The sequence below is a fragment of the Nuphar pumila genome, chromosome 14, assembly GCF_984573655.1.
Source record: "Nuphar pumila chromosome 14, dmNupPumi1.hap1.1, whole genome shotgun sequence".
NCBI lineage: Eukaryota > Viridiplantae > Streptophyta > Magnoliopsida > Nymphaeales > Nymphaeaceae > Nuphar > Nuphar pumila.
Genome location: NC_143262.1, coordinates 83,562,708 through 83,577,436, shown reverse-complemented (window position 1 = coordinate 83,577,436; position 14,729 = coordinate 83,562,708). Strand labels below are relative to the sequence as shown.

At 37.4% G+C, this 14,729-nt stretch overlaps 1 protein-coding gene across 1 annotated transcript in view; it reads left to right on the top strand.

Annotated features, from left to right (window-relative positions):
* The window catches only part of LOC149817156 (beta-galactosidase 10-like), a 51,590-nt gene that overhangs the window by 18,970 nt on the left and 17,891 nt on the right, over nt 1–14,729 (top strand). Inside the window, exons 8-10 of the mRNA XM_089988099.1 lie at nt 3,177–3,282; nt 3,416–3,503; nt 3,654–3,772. Of these exons, the coding sequence (XP_089844225.1) occupies nt 3,177–3,282; nt 3,416–3,503; nt 3,654–3,772 (313 nt within the window). The remainder of the gene's footprint in view (nt 1–3,176; nt 3,283–3,415; nt 3,504–3,653; nt 3,773–14,729) is intronic.

The following is a 14,729-nucleotide window of genomic DNA, read 5'->3' as shown; positions in this document are numbered from 1 at the left end:
ATCTATAAAAATGACATAATATGCAAAACCACCTTTAGAAATCACTGGTGCGGGTCCCCAAACATCCAAATGTATTAACTCAAGAGGTTTTGAAGAGACAAAAGTTCTACTAGAGAAAGGTAATCTTTTCATTTTTCTAAGAATGCAGTCTTTACAAGCCAAATTTTCAGATTTACAAAACTTTCCCAAACTTGAAAAATATTGGATTTTAGACATATGAGGATGGCCAAGTCTTTTGTGTCATAAGTCTGTTTCCAATTTCTGAACATTTAAACAAAAAACATTCTTGGGTAGTTCAAAAAAGTCCATGTAATATAGTCCTCATTCTCTATGGCTTCCCCAATCAGCTTCTCTGACTGGCGATCTTGTATTCAGTAACCATCAGAAGAGAAGGATATATTACATCCATAATCAGAAATTTGAGAAACAGATAAGAGATTCAAATTAAGTTTTGGGATATATCTAACTTCTGGAACACAAAAAGTTTTGGTTTTTTCAAAACACCCAATTTCCTTTATTTCAAGAGATCTTCCATCTGTTGTAAAGACTTTTGAAATACTTGAGTTAATTCTAAGATATTCGGATAAGCATTTATAATGTAGGGTCATATGAAATGAGGCACCAAAATCTAAAAGCCAAGGAAAGTTACCTGGACCGAAAACAGATGCAATTGCCGCTCCAGTTGAGGCTTCAACGGAAGAAGAGGCCTTTTGAAGAAGAGGCTGAAGAATCTCCATAAGTTGAGCCATAGAAATAGGTGCATCTTGGTCTTTTGATTCTTCAACTGATGCAACCTTCTTTTCATCTTTTTTCTTTAATTTTGGACATTGAGGCCTATAGTGCCCTGGTTCATGACAGTGATGACAAATCAATTTTCTTTGAAGAAGAGGCCCTTTGAAGAAGAGGCTGAAGAATTTCCATAAGTTGAGCCATAGAAATTGGTGGATCTTGGTCTTTTGATTCTTCAACTGATGCAACCTTCTTTTCATCTCTTTTCTTTAATTTTGGACATTGAGGCCTATAGTGCCTCGGTTCATGACAGTGATGACAAATCACTTTTCTTTTATCAAACTCGCCATTTTGCCTCCCAAAATGAGGTGGCCTGTAGGTGTGAGTATGATTCCCAGGCCTAGATACAGCTAGGATGGAATCATCATTAGCTTTAGAGTAACATTTCCGGAGACGATTTTCCTCCATTGTTAATTCTTCAATAGTTTCAACAATGGAAGAAATTTTTCCCCGGTGAAGAAGGGCCAATTTGGTAGTTTTAAATTCCGGCCTTAATCCAGTTATAAACTGGTAAAAGTGTTCAGCATCGAGTTGCTTTTGGCGAAGCTCGATGTCTTCGGCACAATGCCACTTTGGTTCTAAGAGAAAAAGTTTCTCTCAAAGTTCCGACAACCCATTGTAGTATTCACGAATCGTTTTATCTCCTTGGGTCATTATTCGAACTCTTTCTTGGAGGTTACACACATGTGCAATATTTTTAAGGGAATACATATTTTTAAGGTATTCCTATGCTTTATCGGCATGATCAAACTTGGCAAGACTTGAGCACTTTTTAATGTCAACGCTATTGATAAGCCATGACATTATTTTTGTATGAGTCATTCTCCACTTTTTCCATTTTTTCTCATAAGAGGCTAGGGCCTTGATTTTTTCCTCTTCCAATAGAAGGAACCTTGTTATCTCCCTCTTTTTTGGTAAGAGATAGTTTATGTTCTGAATCGGAACCATCCACAATCCCCCAATGATTGAAGCCCATGTTACATAGTTCGTATCACTTAATTTCATGGGAATGATGGTGACTTTATCATTGTCATCCATCGATTACAAAGGGAGAGAAAGAATAGGGATAAAAGAGAAGAACAATAAAAGAATGAAAAAGATAGAGATACAAGATGTAGAAGCTCTTCCAATGAAGTGATAAAACACTTCTCTTCAAGTGGCGAAATACTTTTGCAAAGAGCACGAAAATTGAGGCAGCTTTTCTCCAAGATCTGATATTCCCGTTGCTCCGATACCATGTAACGAAATGGTGGTCTTCCACGAACGCCCTTGGAACACTCAAAAGAAGTGTCTAAAATACACTTTAAGCAAAGCCCTTAAAAAGGGTAAAATAGGAACAATACACAAATAAATAATTTTTATTTATGTAAAAAGATGCTTGAAAAGCATTACAAGAAGTGAGTTTACAAAAGGGGCTGTACCCTTATTTATACAAGAGCTATTGGGAGAGCTCATAAGGAGCTCTCCCTTCTAGTCGTTGGACTAGTCCAACGGCTAGAAATCTCGCCGTTGGACTAGTTCCAACGACTAGCTTTTTGGTTAAGTTCCAAGTGGAACTTAACCAAACTAGTTATTATCTAGTTCAATACGAACTAGATAATATTTATTGTACAAAACAAATTAAAAGAAAAAATAAAATATAATATTACTATTATTATATATATATATATATATATATATATATATATATATATATATATATATATATATATTACATTTTAACAGCCACTTCATTCAAAACAGGCACCAGGTCACCTATGTCCTGTTATGTCAATCTGTGACCAACTTCTCACTTGTTAGGTCGAGGTCCATCACTAATTATCTAGATTCTTACTAGTTCTTGTTATTAAAAAAAAAAGGAATTATTCCAGTTCTCATATTTCTGCAATGACGGCTCTTATGTTAATGATGAGAAACAATTGGTATGTCACTTGTGAATATAATTTTTAAAATGTTAAAACAATAAAACAGGCCTTAATTTATTGCACTATATACTTGCAAACCGAGGAAAAGATGGTGAGCCTGATTACTTAATCTTTTTCTAGAACTGGAAAACATGTTCCCTTGACCATTTCACTCTTAGGCCCTTTATAACATGTGGTTCCCTTGTTTTTGTAAATCAAAACATTTGTATGTTAAAGGAGAAAGAGTACCCACAACTTTTGGCTTTGAGAATCTTTCTATGTGTATGTATATGCATCTGATTAAGTTTGTTGGGACTTGTAGTGTTGCCCATCAGTAGAAACTTCATAGTATATTTTCCAGAATATATTGCTCTGTTTTGATCTTGTAAAAAGGTGCTACCTGCTTCCGGGGAGGTTGAAACATATGCATAAACTTCTGTGGACTATGCTACTCGAGTGATTTCTTTCCATGTATTATCTCAGGTTTAAGACATTTGGGTCTCGAGACCCTCATAGACCACCTGAAGATGTCGCATATGCTGTTGCTCGTTTTTTCCAGAAGGGAGGAGCCCTTCAAAATTATTACATGGTAGTACAAGTGAACTGTACAACTAATTTTAATTTTCTTGTAGTAGTCTTGCATTCCTCATCATATCTCCAAGGTTAACTTCAGTTTTTGCTGCTTACATTTATGCCAATTGCACACTGTGATTTGGTTTCAGTATCATGGTGGAACAAATTTTGGTCGCACTTCCGGGGGACCATTCATCACCACAAGTTATGACTATGATGCTCCAATTGATGAATATGGTACGGAAAATCTGATAACATGCCCACCTTATGCAAGTGTTTATCAAGTATCAACTGATATGACATGCTTAATATTAAGGACATCAAACCTTTTCTATTTATCACATATTACACATTCTTTTTTCTTTCTAAAGTTAAAAATTTGCACAGGCCTATCAAGGCAGCCGAAATGGGGGCACTTAAAGGATCTGCATAAGGCAATAAAGTTATGTGAGCCTGCATTGCTCAATGGCGTGCCAACTAATATTTCATTAGGGCCTTTACAGGAGGTGAGGTTTATTGTTTTCGATGCATGAACTTGTTATTTTACGGTGTTTGGAGGAATATGTGTTGTGGTTATTGTGCCAGATTCTTTTAAAGGATCTACTGGTCCTGGGCTCATTCAAGAATGTCATGCACTAAATGTGCTGGACCCTCAATCCTTAGGCTCGTGAGGCTTGACCCCTTGAAATGTCCCGACATAGGTGGCCTGGTGCACTCCGTGATTCCCAAATAACATGAGCCATTATAGGGTTGAACAACATAAGTTATATGCAATGCAATCATTTCTGTTTTGGTGGCACCATTGTATCTGCACAAAATAGAGTGTCTATTATCTGTCTGTTAAATACGAAGAGGGGCCTTGGTTGGATATATTCGAATATACTGAAACTTGAGCCACCTTAGGCCTGATAGTCCGTCGCCTAGTAAATGCGCTGCAATTTGACTAGGCTTCATCCTGGTTGAAGCTTGATATGTTCATATCAGTGTATTTGGTTTTATACAACAACAACAACAACTACGCCTTCATCCCAAAACAATTGGGGTCAGCGATATGAACCAAAAAAGAAATTCATTTTGGGTCTTCCACATGAATCCTTTTCCTCCAATCATTTATATCCAATGCCATGTCCTCGGTGAGGTTCAAAGCATTCATATCCTTTCCTATCATCTCCATCCAAGTCTTCCTAGGCCTACCCCGACCTCTTTTAACTAATATATTTTCCCATTTCTCCAACCTTCTAACTGGAGCATCATTAGGCCTTCGCCGAATATGTCCAAACCACCGTAAACGATTCTCTCGCATCTTATTTTCAATGGGTGCAACACCTACCTTCTTACGTATCTCCTCGTTCCGAATCTTATCTTTTATTGTATTTCCACACATCCATCTAAGCATTCGCATCTCAGCTACACTCATTTTTTGAATATGATGTCTCTTGGCAGCCCAACATTCCGTACCATATAGTAAAGCGGGTCTAATAGTCGTCCTATAAAACTTTCCCTTCAACCGCAATGGCATTCTACGATCGCACAATACTCCAGTTGCACTTTTCCATTTCATCCACCAAACCTTTATCCTATGATTTACATCTCCATCAATTTCTCCATCAAGTGTATTTGGTTTTATGCTGGTCTAAAATAAAGGGGAAAAGAAAAAAGAAAATGAAAGAAACACTTGATATGGAATCATGGTAATCAAAGGAGGAGAAGTGCTGTAGAAAATATTCAAGGAAAAAAGAAGACAAGAATGGAGAAAAAAAATCCTAAAACTCATAACAAGTGATATTGCAAATTAAAAAAGGAAAAAAAAGGCATAGATCAACCACAAGGTAGACAATTTCATTGAATTTTCATTACACTAATGATGCTAGAGAGTGTCTCTATGTAATTGTGTTGATCTCCCTGCTGTCAAGAAATTTTAAGAAGCCACTTTCTCCCATCTTCACTTTTTCTTCCTATTAATAGATAGGTCCATTTTATGTCTTTAAGATGTCACTGGATGACAACACATTAATTACAGATTTTGTTTCCTTCTCCGCTAGTAGATTCTATATCAATCTTGTTGTCTGTGAATCATTTGATTCTACTTTACTGAGTAATTTTATCTGTAAAAGATTTTTTTTTAGAGTAAACAGTAGTATCATTATCATTAAAACAGATTATAACATTACATTTGTAGAGGACGAGATGTCACCCTAATGTCAAGTAGAATGCAGAAAATTACAGAATCTGAAACAACATCACGATCATAATCCTCCAAATCTTGGGAGGTCAATCCATCCAAGATCCGAGTCTGGCCATTTTAATCTGCATCTGTGCCGAAGCTCCCACTGTATTGAGTCCAGAATGATGCCCCTACTCTTGAGTTTTTCCCTGAATGTTTTATCATTCCGTTCAAGCCAAACGGTTCTCCAAGCAATTAGAAACCAACACTGCCTCACGAAGATCCATTGGGAACCTTTCCTTTTCAGATCATTCACCAAAAGTAGATCCCTGAAGGTGAAATTGGTGTCCAGCTGTTGGTTCCGTACACCACATACATAGTGGTTTAGGTTGCTGAAAAAACTGCAATCACTAAAAAGATGGGCAGTCATCTCTTCCATGAAGAGATTTCTTGTTTAAGGTTTTCACAAAAACACACAAGAGGATAAGTTCTCTATTTCATTCAATAGTCTTTAAAATGAGAGTCCCACCTTTCTTATATGGGTCAATCCTCTCAATGATACGAATAAAAGGAAACAATAAAGAAAACATAAGACTAAACTACCCCCTTCCAATATTGAAATCTACAAAAGAATGTTTATAAGGGGTAGTATAAGAAATGTAAGACACTTATATTACATAAGTCTCAACACTCCACTTCAAACTTGGGATGATATAACAGAATCATTCCGACTTTGAAAATGAATGAATTGAAATGCGAAGGAGAAAGACTCTTCGTAAATACATCTGCAATCTGATTCTTTGAGCTCATATGCTCCAAAACAATAATTTCATCTTCATAAACCCTCCTTGTATAATGACAATCCATTTTAATGTGTTTGGTTCGCTCATGAAATTCTGGATTCTTTGCCTTGTCCACATTGGAGATTCCCAACTCATCCAATAACCATCGTGTCCAAATAATCTGGTAGTGACTTGAGTCATAGATCTGAATTCTACTTCTGTTGTGGATAAAACAACCCTTTGTTGTTTCTTGCTTTTTCATGAAATCAAGGAGCTTCCAAGAAAAATATAGAACCTAATAGTGGAGAGCCTATCCCGAGTAGAGCCTCCAAAATCAGCATCACAAAAGGCTCTTAACACTTTGTCAAATGAGGATGAGAAGAACATACCATAGTGCATTGAGTCTCTCACATACCCGATGATCCTGAGTACAACAACTAAGTGAATTGTCCTGAGAGCACTCATAAATTGACTGACTGTATAAACTGCATAAGTGATATCTAGCCTGGATATTGTCAAGTATACGAGACTTCCAACTAATTGTCTGTATAGTACAAGATCTTCTAACTCAACACCATCTGGGACTCTCATCTTTAAATTTGCTTCCATGGGAGAATTGACTCTTTTTGAGTCAGCTATCTCCCCAAGTCTTTCATCTCAAACATACTGCCCAACTTTTTCTTGGTCTCCTTAACTCTTTCGTTGTCATCTCCCGTGAGTATCATATCATTTACAAAAAGAAGTAATATGCATTTTTTGAGCATAGAGAAAGACACAAACGGGGCAGGGTCATGATAACTCTGCTCAAAATCAAGTGATTTCATTGCTGAATTAAACATTTCAAACCAAGCTCGTGGTGCCTGTTTGAGTCCATATAAAACTCTGCGAAGTCTACAAACCCTACCTTCTGGATCTGAATATCCCTATGGTAGTTCCATATAAACTTTCTCTTCCAAGCCTCCATTCAAGAAAGCATTTTTGACATCTAATTGCCACAGATTTCACTGATGTACTGTAGCCACAATAAGCAATGTACGAATAGTTGTCATGTGAGTTATAAGATCTAAAGTTTTAGCAAAATCAATTCCAAACCACTGACTATAGCACTTAGCTACTAATCTTGCCTTATATCTCTCAACTGACTCATCAGCGTTGATATTTATTTTATAAACCCACTTGCCCTCAACAATATTCTTCCTTGGTGGAGGTTTTACCAATTTCTATGTCTGCATCCTCTCAAGTGCACTTATTTCTTCAGCTATAACTCTTTGCCACTCTTCTTTTCCTGCTGCCTCTACATAAGACTCAAGCTCAATATAAGAATGAATTAATGTTAAAAATGCATGATATTGAGAGAGAAAAGACTCATAGGATACAAAACGAGAAGGAAGAATCGAAGTTCTAGAACTTCTACATACCTGATGAAGATTAAGAAAGAAAGATGAAGACTCTAAATTTTGGTGGCCGAATCCAGGTGTCAAAGGAATAGGATCAGAATTGGCCTCTTCTCTTATCTCTGGTTGTTCCTCCCCTTGATCTAGGAAAGAAATTTCAACCACATTTTCATGTTTTCTTGAATAGGTTTGTCCAAACCGACTCTCTCCAGGCTAAACCTGCTCCCCTTGAATCTCCATTGTTTCATTCATCTTCCTTTTCGTCAAAAGGAACCAAGAAGGACAAATCAGTCTCATTTCTTGTCTTTTCTCCATGTTAGCTGAAATATAACATATTCTTATGAAAGACATGTCAAGATATCCACACCTTCTTTCCAAAAGGATCATAACACTTGTAACCCTTTTGATCATTAGTAAAACCAAGAAAGCAACACTTAACAGTTTTAAGATACAACTTATCTCTATATCTATCAGGTAACATAACAAAACATATACATCCAAATACTCTCATCATATCATAATTTGAAGTTTTTCTATACAATTTTTGAAAGAGGGATATACCCTTAAGCACACTTGAGAGCATACGATTTATCTGATAGATACTTGGTTGAACTATATCTTCCCAAAACACTTTGGGCACTTCACCCCCAAAAAGAAGAGCTTTTATTGTTTCTAGAATATGTCTATTCTTTCTTTCAACCACTTCATTTTGCTCATGAGTGTAGGAACAAGATCGTTGATGAACTACACATTTTTCTTACTTTCAAATGCACCACTGACATATTTACCACTAGAATCAGTTTGAAGTGTCTTAATCTTAGTAGTAAACTGATTTTCAATCATAACACAAAAGTTCTTAAAGATTTCAAAAAGTTCACTTATATCTCTCATAAAATATAATCAGGTAAATCTTGTGTAATCATCTATGAAGGTAAAAAAATGTGATGATCCTCCTTTTGACAAAACAGGCAAAGAACCCTATACATTAGAATGCACTTGACACAACTAATTTAGGCTCACAAAAACTTTAGAAGACACCAACATTTGCAACCTAGAACTGGAAATATGACCCCATCTCTAGTGCCACAAAACAGACTCATGTATGATAGAAGCTCCAAATCTGATCCCAGGCTTTTTCTGCTCCCTTCTATGACCAATCTCGTTATTCTTTCCTGACAATTGATCATGCACCACACAACCAAAAAGAGAGAAGGTAACATTACAATTATCCTTTATAATTTGACCAATAAAAATAAGATTCATAACAAGGAATGAAACATGATATACTTGAGAAAAATTAATCTTACTACTAAGATAAAAAACAAAAGTAACAGAACTTACTTTTGAGACAGACATAGAAGAACCATATGTAGTGTGAAAAATGTCACTGCAAGGCCGACAGTTGGTTAGAATAGGCTCATGTGATATCATATAATATGAAGCCCCCTGAGTCTATTAAGCAACCAGATGAACAACCTAAGATACTAGAGAAAGCAATACTAGAGGAAGAGGCAGGAGTAGGAGAGGAAAGGGCTACAACTAATTGGGCAAGAAATTGTAATTGTTGAATCTATTATTGCACATTTTTCAATAATTGAAGTTGATCACCACCTAACGATTCTAAAGTTTTTGCAACTGAAAGACTAACAAATTGAGTGTCAGAGTGATCATTCTTGGGCTTTATACCCTCATCATCAGAAGATGTTGCATAGGCTCCACTTTTCTTTTTCTTAAGAATTGGACAATAATTTTTTCATATGACTAAAATTCTTATACCAGTGACATTGAATAGATATCAGGTCACCTCTCCCTTTAAAACTCAAATTGCCTCTTCTCACAGCTCTTCTACCACCTCTGTCACCTAGTTGTCGAGAAACAGTCATGATATTGTCATCGGATGAATAGATTCCAAGAGACCTCATCTTGGTCTCTTCTGCAATAAACTCTGCTATGACCCTAGTGACAGAAGATAAGCGAGAACGATGCAAAATGATACTCCTTGTTCCATCAAACTCTAGTTTGAGCTTCCTAAGAAACTCAATAAACCTATATGTTTTCCTGTGCTAGTCAAGAAGTTCCAGACAAGTTTGACATAAGCTAAACGACTCACACTTCGCATATTTTTCACATTTTGTTTGGCCTTCTATAAGTGCAAGGGCATCCTAATTTTTTGCATATTCGAATAAAATTTTTCAATTGACTTATTTTCTTGGCGCGTACTTCTTAATTCTTGAGTGAGCTAATAATGCCTTGCTCAATTTTCTTGCTTGTATACATGTTTGAGGTACGCCTAAGCTTCTTTGCCCTTCTAAAAGCTGGAGAGATTCATAGCTATTCTTTGTTCTATTGAACCCAAAATCCATGCCTTATTTATAACTCATTCTTCCAATGCTTTGTCAAAATCCACGCTAGTAGGTTTGGGTTTCACCTTCCAGCCATCCAAGTCCTTTCCCTTCTGTTACAGCTATCATAAAGTCATCTCAATCAGCATAATTTGTCTCATCCAACTTCACTGGGACAATTTGAATTCCTTCTTTCTCCGTACCTCTCACAACCTCTAAACTACAATACACAATCAATATGTATCCTTTTTACGTAGATCTTAAAATAGATTACCCCATTGCACTGTCAAAACTCAAGAGACAATGAAGTAATCAGTCCAAAACTAATGGGTATGCTTTGGATTTCATGCAGCCAACACACAATCGTGCATCAAACATGCCCAGTTGACAATCAACACACAAGGATACACACCCAAACAACCAACCACACTACCAATGTTCAAAATGTAGTGGGTCAAGAACCTAAATCAGTCGATTTCCTTCAGCTTTCATGCATACAATATCCAAAATATACATTTAACACGCTTAACAGGCCAAACTTGCATCCCAGCAAGTCATTCCCAAGGTCGATGGCCTTTAATAGCCTCTTTCACAGTTACCGCCAGCCGCATACACCTCAAAAATCATCAAAACCACCTTCAAATCATGAAATAAGGCACAAAAAGTATACCCAACAACCTTCTACCATAAAAAAGACCTGAATGGGCCCTTTTTGGGCAACCCAACTTCACTCATGAGATCAGAATAACCCAAAAACACGAATCTGGACACTGTTCACCATGAAACTCAGAAAATATTAAAAAAATCATAGAAAATCAGATATAAATCCTATGACCACGATTTTTGTTTCCTTGAACTCCTAAAATCGTCCACTACCAAAGCCCTAACTCAAATCAGGCAGACTGCAAATTTACCTGGGCGTGATGACGTCAGCACCTCGAGATTCTTGCCCATGAACAGTGCCAGCAGTCCCATAATGAAACTCCTGATCCTCTCCTTCCAATCTCAGATGTCCTCCTCTGATACCATGAACAAATTTCTTGTTTAACGTTTTCACAAGAACACAAGAGGAGAAGTTCTCTATTTCATTCAATAGTCTTTACCACTTCATGAGTCGATCCTTTTAATGATACAAAGAAAAAGAAACAATAAAGAAAGCACAAGACTAAACTACCCCTTTACAATATTGAAATGTATAAAAGAATGTTTATAAGAAGGGGGTAGTATTTGAATTGTAAGACACTTATATTACGTAAGTCTCAACATTTCAAACTGCACATTCGACGTTGGCTTGCTAAATGAAAGCCTCTAATTTTAAAAAATACATTCTCCTGCAAGATACGCCATGTGAAGGTAGTACCCCGCATAGGAAGGCCCCTTCCCTGTGTACATGAAGCTCGATAACATGACCTCACCGGAGAATCTCCCATCGGAAGCAATCAGCCAAGAGATTGTATCCTCCATATTTCTGAATGGAGGATTGGGAGAAAGATAGAGAAATGATTGATGTTCACATAAAGCCTCGACTGGAGGCGATCTATGAAAGTCAAAACCAACCTTTCATATCCGACTACATGGTAGCCACGGATCGATTAGTGCCAGCCACTACACGAAATAAGTTCGGAAAATGGCTCCTCAATGTCTGGTCCTCTACCCAAATATCCCACCAAAATCTTCTAGAGCATCCATCCCCCAACTGAACCTTGGTGAACTCCATAAAAACGGTAAAGCTATGGAGATTCCTTTCCAAAACCTTGGTTTATTCTTCCTTTTTGAATCATGGGCCCATTGCCATGGCCAACCATGTAAACTGTGTTTCTCTATGAGACACTTGGCAACCATGATGTCTTCCGTGCGTATGATCCACCAACATTTGACGATGAATGTTTATTAGCCCGTTGGAGGTCTCTAATACCCAGACCCCCGCATTCCATGGGCAAGGAAACTGTTTGCCAACTCACTAAACTACAAGAGGTGCATTCCTTCTTACTAGCCCATAGGAATGTTTAGAATTTTTTTTTACATAGGATCTGAAATTTTCCTCTGATGCCTCCCCAAAAATTAGGATAGCATCTGAAAAAAGGAGATGCGACTAGTTCGCAATCTTGGGAGCTTAATGCCTTTAAATAACCCTTTTTCCCCGCTTCATCTAAGAGACAAGAAAACCCTTGCATTGCCAAAATAAAAGGGGTGCTAGAGGGTCTCCTTGCCTAAGACCACTGAATGGCTGGAAAAAGGTTACTCTTTGGATTTTTATTGTTCATGAATATGCTTGAGCTAAATAATTGTAATGCCCCAAAATCTCAAACTTGTAAATTTAAAAAAAAAATGAAATTTTAACAATCAATCATTTTTCAGAGTTGAGAACGATAGTTCAGCAGAAGACAATGTTTGAAAAGAACAACTCAGTGAACCTGGGCAGATTACAAGCAAAATTTCTATCCAACAAATTGAATTCCCAGATGTCTTAGATTTGGGTACGCATTTCTATACATTCATTCAAACCCATGAAGATTCAAAACAAGGTTTAAATAAAAAGAGTTACTATAAAAGCCCTTGTACATGAGCGAATAATAAAGAAAGTGAATTTTTGATATCATTGCATCATCGTGCATCGCCTGCGGCATCAGTCTAATCGTCACCTGTATCTCATAAAACATGTTAGACTTATGAAAGCCCGGTAAGTGTATCGATATTAGACATCAGAATAAGACTAACATATACATTATCATATTTCATAACATTCAGTTTTAAGAGAAGCAGAGTGAACATCATAATCTTGTTTCGATAATTAACGACCCGTGGATACTTACAGGAAAAAATGTAGAAACAACTAAGACCGTTCGGAGGTTTATTATTTTATGTAAATTATAACTCGAACGACTAGCTGAGTCTGCTCCAATGGGGACGGTTTTAGAGACCAAGAGAGAGTTTCATAGAGGCGGGAATAAACGGGAGATGCATCCAAACTTCTGCATAAGCCAATGGGATCTACCATCTATGATAATATTTGGTAGTCTAGTCCCCTAACTCCAATGATCGAGGACGTTGAGCCATTGCCCCTCGAGGGGCATAATTGTCAACAACTTGTCCATCTTAGTTTGTGCCTCCTATGCTTTCTTTTGACAGAACCAAATGATGAATAGGTGTGTCAGGTCTTATTTTATCTAACAACCCATTCAATATGTTCTGGTTTTTTAAACCAATTCGAGCATCTTGCATTGCACGTCCGATAGTACTACAAGGTTAAATGATATTGGTTTCTTAGAAAGAAGACCAATCACAACACTGGAAATCACGATTTCCCATGCCTTAGGCCGAGGGCATATTCGAATACAGAAAGAAAGAACCTGACTTAAGTACGACCAAAGTTTGCATAGTCGAAGCTTTTGCGTTATATTGGTTCGAAGAGAAATCTTAGTTGTGAATGCATGAGTCATGTCAATCTCAACTTATGTTAAAGTTTGAACCAGGTTGGAAAGGTGGTTCGAAGAACACTCCAACACTTAGAAATTGTCCGATAAGAATAGAAGCAACAACCTTGATGCATGCGAGCATGAGATCCTTATTTTGTTCGTAGGATAAGCGGCGCATGTGTACACTGAATATTACGAACGTGCGAATATAAAACATTTGTTTATTTTACAAGACATCAGGGCATGCGAACTTGAAAACTCGCATGAAGACTCTTTTGAAATTAAGTTAAAGCAGGGATGTACAAATCTATGTTTTTAAATAAATACTAGCGTAATCTAAATAAATGTGTACGTAATTGAAATAGAGTAAGAGTACACAAAACTACGTATTTTGAATAATTATATATGTATATAGGATCCATATATATTAAAGCATAAGCCTGTGCACATAACAGTACGACAACAAAGTAAATAACGTAGAGCAGGGCCCGGTGTATAAAACCACATATCGAGCTAAGTAAATTACGTAAGCAGGGCCCAGTGTATGAAACCGCACATCGGGCTAAATAAATTGTGTAAAGCAGAGCATGGTGTATAAAACCATACATCGGCTTAAGTAAATTGCGTAAAGCAGGAGCTTGTGCACGTAACAAGGTGATGACAAAGTAAATAACGTAATTTAAATGAGACAAGAATATGCAAAACTGCGTTCTTCAATTAAAAGCATACATATATATATATTTGACGTAAATATAATACATATATATCAGAAATGTTCTGTCATCGTCATTGTATGTAACTTTCTCCTACCTTGGAGATAGTGCAAATCTCTGGCAATTTCGAGTGTAGGTTCTTAAAAGCTCGTGCCTTGGTAAGTATGTCTCGTCTGTTGCATCGATGTGGTGCACTAAAAGGATTTTATTGTTGTATAAAGAACATGGTTAAAATCTTATATTAGCGAAATAGGCGACGATATTGTCGCGGGGGTCGAATCCGAACCCAGTTCGAGCGTGATCGGACCGAGCCGAGCTCTGTACAAGAAGTCGAGCCGGCTTGGCTAGCAAGCCAGGCCGAGCAGAATGAAGCATAAAAAGAGTCAGTTTGGTTTGGTAAGGAACTGAGCCGGACTAGGTTTGACCGAGCCAGACTCGGTTTGACCGAGCTGAGCTTGGCACTACAAAAGTGGATCGAGCTGAATTCGGCCTTTGTCGAACTCAGCTTGGCTGAGCCAAGTAAGAGGCATCTCGAGGCTACCTCTTGACTAAACCAGACTCGGGCTAATGGCGATCTGAGCTGGGCTCAGTGCTGGCCGAGCTCAGCTCGGCTGCGCCTGACCAAGCAGGCCAAGGGTGATAAGACATGATC